The 14,985-nt window shown below is 34.2% G+C and overlaps 1 protein-coding gene across 2 annotated transcripts in view; it reads left to right on the top strand.

The window, feature by feature from the left end:
• The window catches only part of PSMD14 (proteasome 26S subunit, non-ATPase 14), a 45,484-nt gene that overhangs the window by 25,943 nt on the left and 4,556 nt on the right, over nucleotides 1–14,985 (top strand). For both annotated transcript variants that reach the window (XM_084289476.1, XM_084289477.1), the window contains 2 exons: nucleotides 11,026–11,133; nucleotides 13,703–13,777. In XM_084289476.1, coding sequence (XP_084145602.1) covers nucleotides 11,026–11,133; nucleotides 13,703–13,777 — 183 coding nt within the window. The remainder of the gene's footprint in view (nucleotides 1–11,025; nucleotides 11,134–13,702; nucleotides 13,778–14,985) is intronic.

Genomic DNA, 14,985 nt, shown 5'->3' with positions numbered 1-14,985 from the left:
CATTGCTGCCAGTACTTGAGATCACTGGAAGTCTTGTGATGTTTGTTTCTAATGTGTCTAGATGCTACAGTAAGATTAAATTACTTTCTCAGGTTTCACATCTTTAAAAAAAAAAAAAATAATAAAATTGTTTCTGGCAAGTGCATCCCCAAAGTTTAGAAATAGAAAGAATCCCCCAAATTATGAATAGTACTTCAGATTAATTTCTTGATTTTAGGGGTTGAGATTGGGCTGCGGGATGTATATAATCTTTATATGCTTGGTTGGCAAGTTCACTTGTATTCAAATGTATTTTGATTTTAGATGAACTGTAAGAACAGATTTATAAGAGCTGTGGAGATTTTTTAGGTCAGTTTTGATTGTTTTATTTGTGTGGCTTCCTTAACGTGCTGTCTAGTGCCCCTTAGTATCACAGACAATTTGCTTGTAGAGATAATTTTGTTGCTGCAGTAGCCACTGTACTGGTGGGCTTTTGCTAGTGCATGTAGCTGCATGAGTCCAAGATCATTACTCATTATACCTTTTACCAGCATAACTGTCTGGCAAAAACTATAGTGAACATGTGGCATAGAAGATTTTAATGTGGTGTATTTTGACTGAGATTAGAAGTATTTAAAAACAAAGTCCAAAATAACACATTAGCTAATTTTAAACCTGCCTGAGGGCAGGCCCATGCCCAGGTAAATTGCTATGGCTTGTAGTCAGTGAAGCAGTAGTAGTGGTGCTAGTTAGGGATAAAGCAGGGCACAGGTTATTTTCATGTGTCAGGAAGTTGAAATGAATTCTGGTGAGGAGCCTCAGGTTCACCTCGTCTAACCAAAGCATTAGAAAGCGGTTTGCCCCTGTCACTGGTAGAAAGCTAAAACTTGTTAACTTCTTTGTTAGCTCTCCTAATCTGGGCACACATCTTCTGATTCCAAGTATCTACTAGGACTGTGGTTTGGGACTGCAATTCGAAGATAAGAAGACATAATTCTCATTGTTTAAAAAAGACATTTCTTGTCTTCTTAAAGCCCTTGCACAGAATATGAAATCCACATATAAAAATTAAATTCCCAAATATTGTAGGACACAAGAAAGACAGGCAACTCTAGTACTGGTCTTGTAACTTTACACATATATATTTTTACACAAGCAGTATTCTTTTCCATGACTACATACCATATATTCAATATTTAGGCTAATAGATTTCCAGTTGCTTGTAAAAACTCATATGTTATATAAAATTTTAACTCAGGTCAGTGTTAGCAGAACCCAGAGAGAAAAAGCATTGTTTTATCTTTTTTTTTTTTTTTTTTTTTGTAATTGATTTTTGTGAATAAATTCAAAGTAAGCATGGTAAAATGTGGAGAGTGGAGCAACCTGTCTAGCTGTCACTTTATCTTGTACTTTTTACAAAACCCTTTTTTAAAAATAAATAAATAAATATATAAATAAATCTTCAGTTTTTCAGTCTGTGAAATGGGAGTTATAATACATATTTAGAATATTCCACAGAAGTAATTTCATTAAAGATCTGGATTAAAGCTAAATATTGATATTTTATATTTCTTTCCAACATACATTTTGAAATCTCTGTACAGAGAACTATATACCTTTGCCAAATGTTAAAAATAAATTTTTTTGGACCTTAACTTAGCAGCTGTTCCTCACCTCTTAAGGAAAATATAAGTACATTAAATCCACTGTAATGTAATTTCTTTCACTCTATAAATCCACTGTAATGTAATTTCTTTCACTCTACAAACATTATCTATATGTTAACACTCATGTTAAATATAGAGGTGTTTTCTTTTTTTAACTATTTTAAATTTAGTCTTTAGTTTACTTGTTTAACTACATTAGAAACCTTTATTTAGAAAAAGTCACCACTTAAAATGGTTTGCTTTTCTGATAGGTAGTTCACTGGTTTCCCTTGATTAATAATTGCTGACAGGAAGTTTTGTGAAATATCTAAAATGGTCAGGAGTCTGTTTTCTACATCTGAGAAGTTTGTTGGAACATGTTGGTGTTTAGTATGGTGTGTAACAAAATCTCTTGTTCATACAGCAAATTTCATGTCTGTTGCGCTGTTACTTTTCCCAGCAAAGCTCTGTCAGAAATATTGGTAGGAAGATCTGTTGTTTCATGGCAAAAATCTATTTTCAAAAATATTTGTTTTCTGAAGAAGACTTGTCTTTGATAAATTTTTATAAATTGTACTTTGCATGTTTGTCACCTCCTGACAGATGAAAACAAACATGCTGTGCATCTTAATCCTATGTGTGGACTGTATCCTGCCACCTCCGTAAAAGAGGTTTTTGCTGTGGTGTATCTTAATCTCATTCAGAGAATGCAAGAAGAAAAAAAAATAACATTTGGGTAGCCAGGTAACAGAAATCATTCAGGTCAGAAGTAAACTCAGAATATCATCTAGTCCAGCTTTGTGTGCAACAAAGGCTCCGTTGAGTTCAGACCCAAATCACTTAGGGTTTTGTCTACTTGAGTCTTGTGATGCCACAGTCTTATGGGGATATCTGTCCCAATGCTTTATTAGTCTGCAAGTGGCTTTTTTGTGTATGTGCGTATGTTTTCCGGTGGTTATTTTTGTCTCTGAATATAGTCAGCAGCTCCCTATTTCAGTTGATAACTGCTGTCTCTTTCTCCTTCCACATCAGTGAAGATCCTGGTTCTGTGATCTCAGTAGCCTCCTTTTCTGCAATTGCAAGGTCTGATGCTTCAAACAGAAGCCAGAATGTGAGCGTTAGACTAAAACCATTTTGTTTGATTTTTTTTTTTTCCAGTGGGACCTCTGAATTGCTTACCTTGGTTCAATTTATGAAATCTTTTTAATTTAATTCTAAAATGAGTCTAACAAATGTGATGAACAGTTATCATTTATTCTTTTATTTGTTTTTAAAATGTGAAATAAAAATATCCTTTTTGTGCTCCCAGAAGTCCCAAAGAGGTACCATTTTACTGTATGTATACATGTATGATTTGTCCTGAAATAGCAAATTTCTGGAGAGCTTAGCTGAACTGCTGCTGGAGATCTAGAGCAAAATCGAGTTTGTCCAAAGTCAAGGTCATCTTGAGCAAGGGCAAGGCTTTAAAATCCTTTTGAACTGGTCATGGAGAAAAATAATGCCTTTTAAATAAGTATGGTGGCTCAAATTAGTTACTGTAGAATTTTGTAGTGTTCCAGTATATTTTGAATTTTATTTTCCATTTTTTGAAATGGACAAAACTTAAATAGGCATAGTATGAAAGACTAGAATGCCACTACAAAACTGATGTATCATACAGTTGAACAGAGGCTTGTTCTATTTGCTGAATGACCTGTTTGGGTGCTGTCTTCCATAAAGACCCCCAACTTGGTACTTGTGTTAATCCTAGATCTAGGTGTCAACTTGTGTATCAGTGATACGGTTTTGTCAATACCTGATTTTAGTTTTTAACTCTTTGGAGGAATAGAGGGACTTTTTGTCTGATGTTGAACATAAGAATAGTGGTTTTGTTTATGATTTGATAAAAAGTAGTCTAAAAGAAGAAGCCAAAAGCAAGCAGAGAACTAACGATGATTCTTCTGAATGCTGGAATTGCCATCTGTCCTCAAGAATTTTCTTCAGCTGAACATAAGTCTTACGCTAGTTTCTAATAGTTTGTATGCTTTCAGACCTCCACTCTTCTCCACTACTATTATTTTCCTTTTGTACCTTTCCTTTTCCCTTGATTATTTAGAGGAGATAGTGACTGCTTTTAAGGAGGCAGAAAAAAACAATTGGTAAAATGAGATATGTGGAGAGACTAGTATAACACCTGAAATTTGACATTGAAAGTGGCCCATTAAGAATTAAACTTGTGAGAACTTTGAGTAAACACATAGGAGCCACCTATCAAGTTTTTTTGTTTGTTTGGTTGGTTGGTTTGTTTTTTTACAAGGACAATTTTCCCTCCCTAGTTGATGCATTTGTCTTAGTAGTCATTATCTTAATAAATCTTTCTGAGAAACAAGGCAAATTCAAGTCATTAGCAGCTTGAAATTATTGGTTAAAAAATAAATGAAAGCGACTATATTGTCACTGCTGCTTTGAGACATGGTTGCTTTGTATTATTATGCAGATAATATTTTTCAATAAAGTATCTTCTGAAGCATGTAATACCTACAATTTTATGTCAGAATATTTTATGCCTGAAACAGACCATTTTCAGAATTGCACTTGCTAATGTTATTTTCTGTTGTAAATGAAAAATTCTAAAATACGGAAGGGAGCTTTATGTTGTGTAATTTTGATTACAGCTGTTTGAGATCAGGGATTATATTGTCCTGTACATTTTGTACAACATTTAGTACATTGAGATACTCTTACAGTATGTATAAAAAACTTTCATCCTTGAGTATTGTATCATTACTGGTCATTAATATTGATATATTAGTAATTTGTGAATTTGGAGATTAAAGTGAATAAATACCATAACTGAGAAATAGCACTGGAGCACAAAGCTTTGATACTTTTCATTATCACAATTTGCATTGTAATAATGCAAAGGAAAGAAAGGAAATGTCACAATTATTGTCATAAATAATTACAGGAACACAATATTATGCATTTGTAATGTGATTGTAGCCTTTTAGTTGCCAAAACTCGAAAACGAAGTCTGCAATTAATTCTTAGAAAAACCTTTTATGGCAATGTTGCATCTTTGTGCAGTTTTCCGTTCTTTCCACTTTTCATCTTTGTGTACTTTTCCATTTACATTTGTCACTAAACCCAGTCAACAAAAGCGTCAACTGATATAGCATCCTGTGATATGAATGGCAATCATCCTTGGCAAGAGCAGGATTATGTCTTCCATGTAACAAAAAGCTAAGTAACCACCAAATAACTGTAGAACTCATCCATGGCACTTCTTAACATGGACTGGTGCATTTGGTGTAGTAGCCTCCATAACAGGGACTGAAACTTCCTACTTGGATGTAGGCAAGAACTGAGACAGATTTGGAGAATAAGGAAGTAGACAACATTTGTGTTGGTTTTAATTTACTACTCATTCAATAAAGACTGACGCTTTTTTTCCTGAAGAATCATTTGTAAGAGATGCGTTGCATCTGCACAACTGTGTAGGACACTTGGTGTTCATCTGTGCATTTCAGTTCAGGATATGAGTTTTCTAAACCTAGGCATGAATGACTAAGCATTGAACTGCCGTATTACTGCTGCTATACCACTCGTTTTCTACTGTTTTATTTGAAAGCCAGCGTTTTAATTGTAATTGCATGAACTCAGAATAACATGTTTTGCATATGTTAATTCCTAATTTTTTTTTAGTGGGATGCTAAAACTGTTAATATCAGTGCTGGTGTTCTAAACGCTGGTGTTTGTTGTGCAACATCCTTTGGACTTGCTGTGTTTAAATTAGCAACGTATGCTTACCTACTAAACCATTTACATAGGTTACTTCGGTTCATGCCCTTCCCTAAAACAAAAAAAAGTTCCAAGAAGACTTTTTGTTGAAAAGTATTAAATGTTTAATTTCCTTTTGCCATGGTGGATGTAGAATAGTCCATTTATCTTCATTAAGGCATATAGCTTTAAAACTTGTGGCTTTGCTACTTGTGAGTTATGGATGCATGCCCTCACTTGTCAAGATAAATGTATTATACTGTAGTTCTCTCCCCTCCCAGTATGGATGTTCAAGTTGTACAGCAGATTTGACCACAAATAAGCAATTCTCTAAGGATAGAGAAGGAAAATGCACATACTCCTAGGAATATATTTTCCAGAGCTAAAATTGACATTTTATAAATAATTTCCATGTTGCAAACTTCAAACTCACAATCACAGCAATTCAGTGATATGCATTTGGCATGAGTCAGTTTCAGTTCTTAGTGCTTTTCATTGGAAATGGCATAAAAAGTAAGATTTCTTTGAATTTTTTATGTTGTGGGCTTACAGGGGACAGAAGATGTTCTTCACTTGTAGCTGTCTAACAGTGCATGGCAGCATAAATAACGAAATGGTCATAAACCTGAGCTGCACTTCTCAAGTCACATGTTCCGTTTCATTTTTAAAGAATCTAGAAACAAACTAAGCAGTTGATAACAGGTCAGTTGCAGGTGATAAAAGATATTTTAGATGGGACATTACTTCTTTTTCCACACCTTGCATAACCATGTTATATCTTTTGCATAGTTTTCTTTAAGCACTAGTATGTTTGTTCATAAACATATGGCATAAACAATACATTGCTATTTGAATTCCAAGGAAACAATACATTTTTAAAGATAGTCACCATATGTGATACATTCTTCACTGGAAAAAATACTGATGCTAGATTTTTTTTTTTTAATTTCAATAAAAAGGATGGCTTACTTCTAACTCAACCTTATCATTAAAACATAGTAGACCTTGCAAAACAAGAGTGTTTCTTTTAATATTATTTGTAGATTTGCAATTGGACTAATTTAATAGAATCAAGCATGTAAAGTACTCTTGAAATTGTCTTGATTTTTTTCAAACAAAGTTATGGAGAGTGTTTTAGAAAAAGTGGTAATCTACATGGCACACTGTCAGAAGAAGCTAAAATAAGTCTGGTTATTAAACATTCTAAATTTTAATCACACCATTATTTTTAATAACCATGTTCACTATAAAAGGCCAGATTTTTATCTAGTTACCAATCGAGGAATCCAGCACTTGTGAATAACCATGAATCATATTAATTATAGCTATCCTCAAATTTATAAAATAAACTAAAGATAATTGTAAATTTTGTTTCTAAAAATCCATTATGCAAGTTCTACTCTGGGTTGGTGACCCCTGGGAAATGCTTGAAAAATGCAGTATAGTTATTGTTTTTTAGATTATTATGCTTTTTTGAAGCTAAGACAGATGTACAAAAAGATGCAGTTTTTATTTTGTATTGGCAGCTTCCAAATATTTAGTATCTATTTCCAAGAGCTGCAATTAGTAAAGCATCCATGGTACTGAAATCCACACATCCCACAAGCTAATTATATTTGCAAGGTCAGATTGAATACATATTTTCAGAAAAATAAAGGGTTATATAAATGTGTCTTCTACTTGGCTGTTATATCACAGTTTGTTGATCTGGAGTATAATGTGTACAATTCACAAATTTGTCTGATAACAGAAAGTGGTGTGTGATTGTGTTTATTTTACTAACCAGTATATTCACAGCAATCACTTCCAAATATCTCTCCAGTAAAGATGTGTTAATTACAAAACAGACAAGGTCTTCTATTATATTAAAGCTACTAACAAGAAGACAGCAGGAATCACACATGTAAATAGCATCATCAACCCCTATTTTAGTCCTCTGTTTTGATCTGTGAGTTGCGCATAGACCAAAGGTGCTATTAAAGACTCAGTATATGAAATAGGCAGCATTATATGAACAAAATTTATTCAACAAGAAAACAGACCTTTAACATGAATTTAACAAGCCTGAGAAATTATAAACTCTCATATGCTGCAGATTCATGCAGTGATAATAAACAAAAAAGGAAAGTAAGAGGTTTCCTTAAGCTAGCCAAACTGCTAATGGTTTTGTTATAAGCTGTCTGCTGTTGAAATGACCTCTGAAAAGTCTGAAGACTCTTGTACTCGGAGAAATTAAATGGTCAGAGTGGTGAAAGAGTTGCACTGCAGAAGTGCATTTGAAAAAAATCCTACCTTCCTATTTCTGGAAAATATCCCAGTGCCACAGACTTTTGTTTAACTTTTATGTCTATAGAAAGAGAATTTAGCATGAAGCTTGGAAACTGTACTTTTTACTAACAGATCACAAGATGCATCAGATAATGTAAGTGTAATGACAACTTAAAATTTTTGGATGAGAAATACCAACTTTTATCAAAAATCCATGTAACTAAGTGTTTTTTTTTTGTTTGTTTGTTTTGTTTTGTTTTTTCTTCTTTTAATTAATCCTTAGAGGTTCTTTGTTCAAAATACCATATCCAGAGTTTCCATCATAACATACAGGATGACCATGTTGCTGTCATCTGATTGCATCATGCTTTACTTCAAGATATGCAAAGATACAGGGCAGATTTCATCTTGTGTGCACCTACAAGTGCTTACTGGGGCTTTTTTCTTGAATCTTACTGTGGCATAATTAACACCTAGTTCACCCATTGCTCATTAGTAAACTGGACATTAATGAGTCTATTTATTTTGGTATAATCCTCTAAAAGAGGAACTGGTTTGTTCTCACCATGAAAAAAGCAATTATATTTGGTAGAAGCCAATATGTAGGAATTGTTGTTGTATTTATGCTTTTATTGCGTATTAGGTCTAAATTTAGCCTCCAGGTTGTTGAGCATGTTAGTTTCTTTAGGATGGTTGCTATAGTGATAGCAGCAAATTCCTTTAATCTTAGTGTAGTTAAAATATTTAGTTATCATTGGTCGTCATCGTGCAACTAAGATGAGAAATACCATCCACCTGCGTACTCGTGGTGCCCTTCTGAGGTTGTAGGAATTACAGTTTGACCTCAGTAGTTCCTACCGCTTCCTGTTAGTGCGGCCTGCCCAGCTGAGGAGATGTGGTACTTCAGGCCTCACGCCCAGGCAGAACCCGAGGCCTACCAGAAACCACTTGTGGTCAGAGAGAAGACACTAGCTTGATAGTCACTGTCATTCTCAAATATTTCAGCAGCTAGTTCTCATATTTTTCTGTGAAATATATCCGAATGTAGCCTTGAGAACACTTGAGTAAAATGTTGAATTTATTATCAAAAAAAGTTTAATCTGTTGTTGTCATTATTATTATATTTTCCTTCTTGTTTCACGTGGCTCTAGAACCAAACCAAATCCATGGTTTATGAAGCTATTCATTTTTGGATAAACTCAACAGTATTTAGTGAATTTCTCATTTAAACTCAATCAAGGAGCACGGCCACTAAGAACTCAAGTTATAAAGCAGCTCCTCACAATTTTGGGATAGTGCCCTGCAGATGTTTCTTGCTCCTCAGGGTAAATTTTTATTTGCTAGATTTTTTTCCCCTTGTCTAGCTTGTCCCTGGAGACCTGCAGCGTGGATTTTTTTTTTTTTTGCTTGACTTTTTAATTTATACTGCCTGTTTGTTATGGTTGGGCATTTCCAGGTGTTCATAAATTGGAGCATCTGGTTAAAATGGAACATGGAGAGATAAATACAATAGCTTGTCACAGGCGTTTTGAGATAGAGAAAAATCTGTTAATAATAAAAAAGGAAAAATACAATTACTTTATATCTTTCAACAAGGAAAGTATAGGTATATAGAAACTATTTAAGATCATTTTGAGAATTATTTTTTTTAAATAATTCCCTTCATCAGCATTAATAGATGGCATTTTTTCTTTACTGCATATTAAAAGTAATTAGTTTTTATTATTTTTCAAAAAGGGATTGCCACTTTTAACTGACATTAATCGGGTCGCTATCTAATATTTTAATAAAAACATGTTTTGTACACTTTCCGCAGGCTTTTTTAAGACGTGATATATGCAGAATATATATATCATTACATATATTGGGCAGACACAGCTGGCAAGGTAGCTGAGAGTCTGCCCTGTAGGCCATAGTGGTACTGAGTTACTCAACACAGATGAAATAGTTTGGTCTAAAAAAATAACAGTGATGGGTTACTAGTCTTTTTGAGTTTACAGTTGGATAAATATTAATTTTATTTAAATACCTGCCTAAACAATTAACTTGCATTAATTTTATTTACACGTGAATAACCTCAGTGACCTCAATAATTCTATTATAGTCTTAATCAAATTGCATATGTATTTAGCTAACATTGCTGTAAATCAAGAAGAAAATGCTAGAATAATGTAGGAGACCTGATGTCACTTTCTCTGCAGACTTCTGGTAGCAGTGTTTGATTTTTTGCTTGTTCAAGACAAAAGATTTGATTCAGCTCTAATTCCTCAGAATATCAAACTAGTCATATAAATGTATTTGTTGTTGGTCATAGTATGGAGAGGAAGAGAATAAAAATGAGTGCAGTAAAAGCACTAAAGTGAGATTTAAACTATTTAGCTAAAAGAACTGGGATAACTCCTCGAAGCTAGACAGAAAAGATGTCTGCGAGTATGGTGAGAGCTATTTGTGGGTGGCATACGGCTGTGTTTGACCACAAGTCTGGCTTAAAAGACCAGGGCCCAAACAAGAAAGATCAGCTTGAGGTTAATCTGTAATGGCGAGTACCCAGCAAGAGTAGCTTCGCGTGTGTTGCTGGTATGTTCTCAGCTCCACCTGACATAGACATTGGATAGGTGATTGGGTTTTATTCTATGGGCCATGCATTTCCAACTATTTTAATAGACAAATTCAGCACAGGACAGAATAAAAATCAGTGATGGCTTTCATTTATTTGCAAAGAAATAGCACTGAATGCTACCTACTGTGTACTTTTAAATCATAAATGACCTTGGTTTTCTTTTACTCTATTTTTTATTCTTGAGCATGACACTGACAAGGACTTTTTAATCCATCAGACAGTTTATAGACCCTTTCGTAGTCACAAGAAGCAAAAAGCATCTGACTAGAAGGGAATACATGGGGCAAGTTCCTTGCTGGCTATAATTTTGTTGTCATTTCAAGTATTGTGGTAGTATAATTGATGTGACAGGACTGGGCTTTAGACTCGGTCCCTTAGCTTGTGCTCACTTTCAGTTTTAGTCTCTCTCTGTCATTCATTTTGATTGGATAAGATTTAGGTGACAAACATATGCATACCTTTGAAGCTTAGAGTAAGCATACATAAAAATTCAATATTATCTGATTATATCATGTATATAAAACTTACAGCTCCATGGAAAAGGTAGTAATTGGTGTCACCTTACAATACAAGGTAGTATAGTGTGCTGATAGCATAGCCAGCAGGAGGCTCTTTTTTATTAATATTATAATTAAATGATTTTCTGGATAAAGGCCAAAAACAGATGAGAGTTGATTGTGCCTTGTCCACTGTTGCTTGGCACTATTAGCTGCATTTTCTAAAAAGAATTGACTTGACATCTTGTTTTTACAGGTTGTTATTGATGCCTTCAGATTGATCAATGCTAATATGATGGTCTTGGGACATGAACCAAGACAAACAACTTCAAATCTGGGTCACTTAAACAAGCCATCTATCCAGGTAAACTCAGTGTTGATAGTCCTGTGAATTGCAGGATCTTTCCAGCAATTTTGGGGGAAGGTGCCTAAAAACAGTAAGCTGTAAATTTATTGTTCTCTCTTTAGCATTTTTCTGCAAGCATTTGAAGTTGATGTGATTCATCAATAGAGTTATATATATGAAGAGTTTAAAGTTGGGCCCTAAATTAACTGAGCGTGAATGCCTGTATAATTAAATACTGCAAAGGTTAAAGTACTGATTTACCAAAATGCAAACTTTTAAAGTAACAATTGATGCCATACTGTGTGAGGCAAGATAGGTAAAAGGTTATCCATTTTCAGTAATGTAATTTAAAACATTCCTTATTAGCATGTCTGAGCTTTCTTAAATATAAATTATTCTGAAGCAAATTATGGAAAAAGTTTATCATATATTAATGATGTTGCCTTTCTGCTGTATGCATATAAAGTTTCTTGCTTAATATGTAATCTAGATTTAACATTGTATTATGTCTTAAAAAATCATTTTGAGATGATATAGTAATTTGGAGAAAAAATGGTGGAGTAGGAGATTCAGTGGATTGTTCGGTTGTTTCAACTATAATGCTTCCTCTGAGAATATTGTCTTGTATTTCTCTGCAAGCATTTGTGAAATTCAGCATTCAAAGTTTGGTTTCTAAAGTTGATGGTTTGACTAGTGAGACAAAAATGTTGGTCTTCAGTGAAGCAAACTTTTGTTTCAAGAAAAAGCTTCTGATCTGAAGAAAGTATTCTCAAGAGTGATTTATGCTTTTATCTGTGTCATTCTTCTGCCTCAGTGTCTTATCCTTTTTTCTCCCCAGAAAACTTTTTTCCCTTGCTATTCCCATGCATTCTAAAAGACGTGTTCTGGCACACAAGAGTCAAAATTCATAGAATCAGAGAATCGTTTTTTGTCTTCTGATCTATTACTTAAACAATCAAAGCAATATCTGCTAGATAAACATTCTAGGCAAAAGACAGTACGTTACTCATGGTAGGACAGACATAAGGGCTAAACTTCTACTGTAAGAGAAACGTCCTCTGGGAGACTCACCATACCCCTAGCTTTCAAAAGATCAGTTCCCTTTTATTACTTACACATTGAAATCCTTTTTTAAAATAATGATAATAAAATCCAATAGATAAACAGTTTCTGCTTCAGAAGATTGTTGTTTTACTTTTGATTTTTGAATTGGTAAAAAAAATATGAACAGTAATGAGTATGAAATAACCAGTTAATACTCTTGATTGGATGTAGGCAAGCCTGTGCTTGCATATTTCAGGAGAATATCCTAACTGGGCTTTTCTGGACCATGTGTAATGACTCCTTTTGTAAACCCCTGTAGTATTGTTCAGCTTCATTATTTTAAGATCACTGTCACTATAGCATGGCATATTTTGGTCACAGGAGTTTTGGGTTTCTCTTGTTAGTGTTTTTTTGTTGTTGTTGGTTGGTTGGTTGGTTTTTTAATTTCCAAGTTGGTAGTGAGCTGTTGCAATGTCAGTGTTAGGCTAAAATCATGGCTTAAAATGAGACTGTCCTTAAGCACACACACACACTTTTTTTTTTTTTTTTTTTTTTTTCCTCTAAGGACTCAGTTTAGTTTTGCTTTTGTTCCGAGGTCATGAGTGCAGTTCTGACACAGTTGAGCTCAGCAGCAAACTTAACAGAGATTTCAGCTAGGCGACAATTTCTGTTTCTTTCTCTGCCGGTAGTTTTAAGGTATTTCTTAATATCTTAGAAATAAATACCCCCTTCGTATCCCTTCATCCCTTTTTTGTCTTTTTTCTTGTTTTTCTTTATCAACAGCTTTTTACTTGCTTTTTGTCTGTGCATACAATTTTTAAGTCATGTTGGAATGACGGTTTCCATTTGAAACAAAATGCATGAAGAGCAAGGTTTACTTTAAAATGTAGAGCAAGTGTTTATTTTATGGGCTTCAATTTATTCTGTTGCAATTGCCAAACTACAACTTCTGTTCAGGGTTGAAGTGGAATGATTGTTTACCTTTTACATTTGTCAACTCTTTAAAAGAGTGATTTGGGAAGAGGGGAGGAAAGAGACAGGACAGTTGGAGAAAGTAAGGACAAATTTGCAAAGCTGAAAATTGGCTGAAGCTACTCTCTTTTTACTGTAGCTCAGAATATAAATGTGGAAAGGTTGGCAGTGGTTGTAAATATAAGTACTCAGCATTCTTTTATTTGTAACAGAGAGACTTATATTTTAGTAGATGAGATGGCCAAATTTACTGAGAGAGGTAAGATTTGAGAGAAATACCTGCACATATGTATCTATCAAAAGTTTGAAGGCGGTTAATCACTTTCTTCTATGATGGTTGTTACTTGTGGAACGAGTCCGTGCTTTAGAAACAGAAAGTATAACCGCCAGTTGACAGACATTGAAAGATAGAAATAGGAACAGGTATATTTACCTGATATGTACCTATAGTCCGTGTTGTGCTTTTTTTTTTCTTTCCCTAAGTGATCTGAAGGTGGCTGTATTTAAATGAACTCTTCCTTTTGTTTCAATGGTGAGTAGATTTTATACAAACTTTCTCTGAATTTTACAGGCACTAATTCATGGACTAAACAGACATTACTACTCCATCACTATCAACTACAGGAAGAATGAACTAGAACAGAAGGTAATTGTTTTAGCTTCTATTCAGAGGACAAAGAATGCTGCTCAAACTACTTAAGAATTGTGGTAATATTCTAATTTAATTGCTGATACTTTAAGTAGTTGTTTTAACTCTACTGCAGTTCGTGGCTTTTCTTCCATAAGAAAGCACTTAGATGTGTAGAATGATGATGAAACCTTTCAAAAACACATTCTAATATTCGTGTAAGTAGTTTGACAACATTTTTCTCCAGATGTCTTATGGGAAGTTCTCATGCTGTTCTCCACACTTAACAGGTTTGTGCAAAGTTTAATTTTCAGTGATTTAGGCTGAAAAAGTACCACCTCCATTAGGTTCTCACAGGCTGGAATTCCAGAATACTGAAGAATGTGTTTTCTGAAATGGATTTGTATAACCAAGGAGTCTCAGGTTTTTTATTGGCTATAATCACTTCAACAGTGTTTCTGGTTGGTATGGATAGAGCTCGTGAAGACTACACTGAGCATCAGGAAGTAGTGATGTCCTGCTTAACTCACAGGACACCTTTCTTACTTTACACAAACTTTACACATTGCACAGAAAAAATACTGTTCAGTAACTGACAAAAAATACTCAGTTATGTCCTCAGTTATGACTATGCATGTTCATGGCTTTGTTACAGTTATACGTTGATCTCAGAGTTGGAATTTATAATGCAATGGTCAGAATGGTTTTCTTACTTAATTTTTACTTTTATAGGGCTAAGAATAATAAAAATAAAACCAATTTTGAATAATGGAAGAATAATATTGCAAATCAGGGAGCTGAAAGGAGTTTTCTTTGGAAGCAGCACATAAGATGAAATACCTGCTTTCATTCAGGTAGTAGGAATTGCAGGGTTTATAGGTTTTCAAAGACTTCTGTAGTAAATGTTTGCAAATTGAAGGCAAGCTGAAACTGTTTGCTGAAAGAATCTTCCCTACAGTGCTTGAGTGTGCGGAAAATAGGCAAAATAGGCTTTCCTTATGCATAAAAATCAGGAAATTACCTTTGTAGTTATTTCTTCGCTTTTTCAAGACTGTCAGAATGTCATCAGAGAGCCAAGTACATTTCAGATATTTCTAATAGTCCCTGCACTTATCACCATCAAAAATCTGTTTCATTTTATCATGTGGTTTTTAGGGCTCTTTACTTTGTAGGAGGACAAACACAAGTCATTCTTTGGTTGCTTTTGAAGTTCACTTCTTCACAAC

The sequence above is a fragment of the Netta rufina genome (genome assembly GCF_964035555.1).
Source record: "Netta rufina genome assembly, chromosome: 6".
Taxonomy (NCBI): Eukaryota; Metazoa; Chordata; class Aves; order Anseriformes; family Anatidae; genus Netta; species Netta rufina.
Note: the sequence above shows the minus strand (reverse complement) of the source record. Positions and strands in the feature narration are given on the sequence as shown.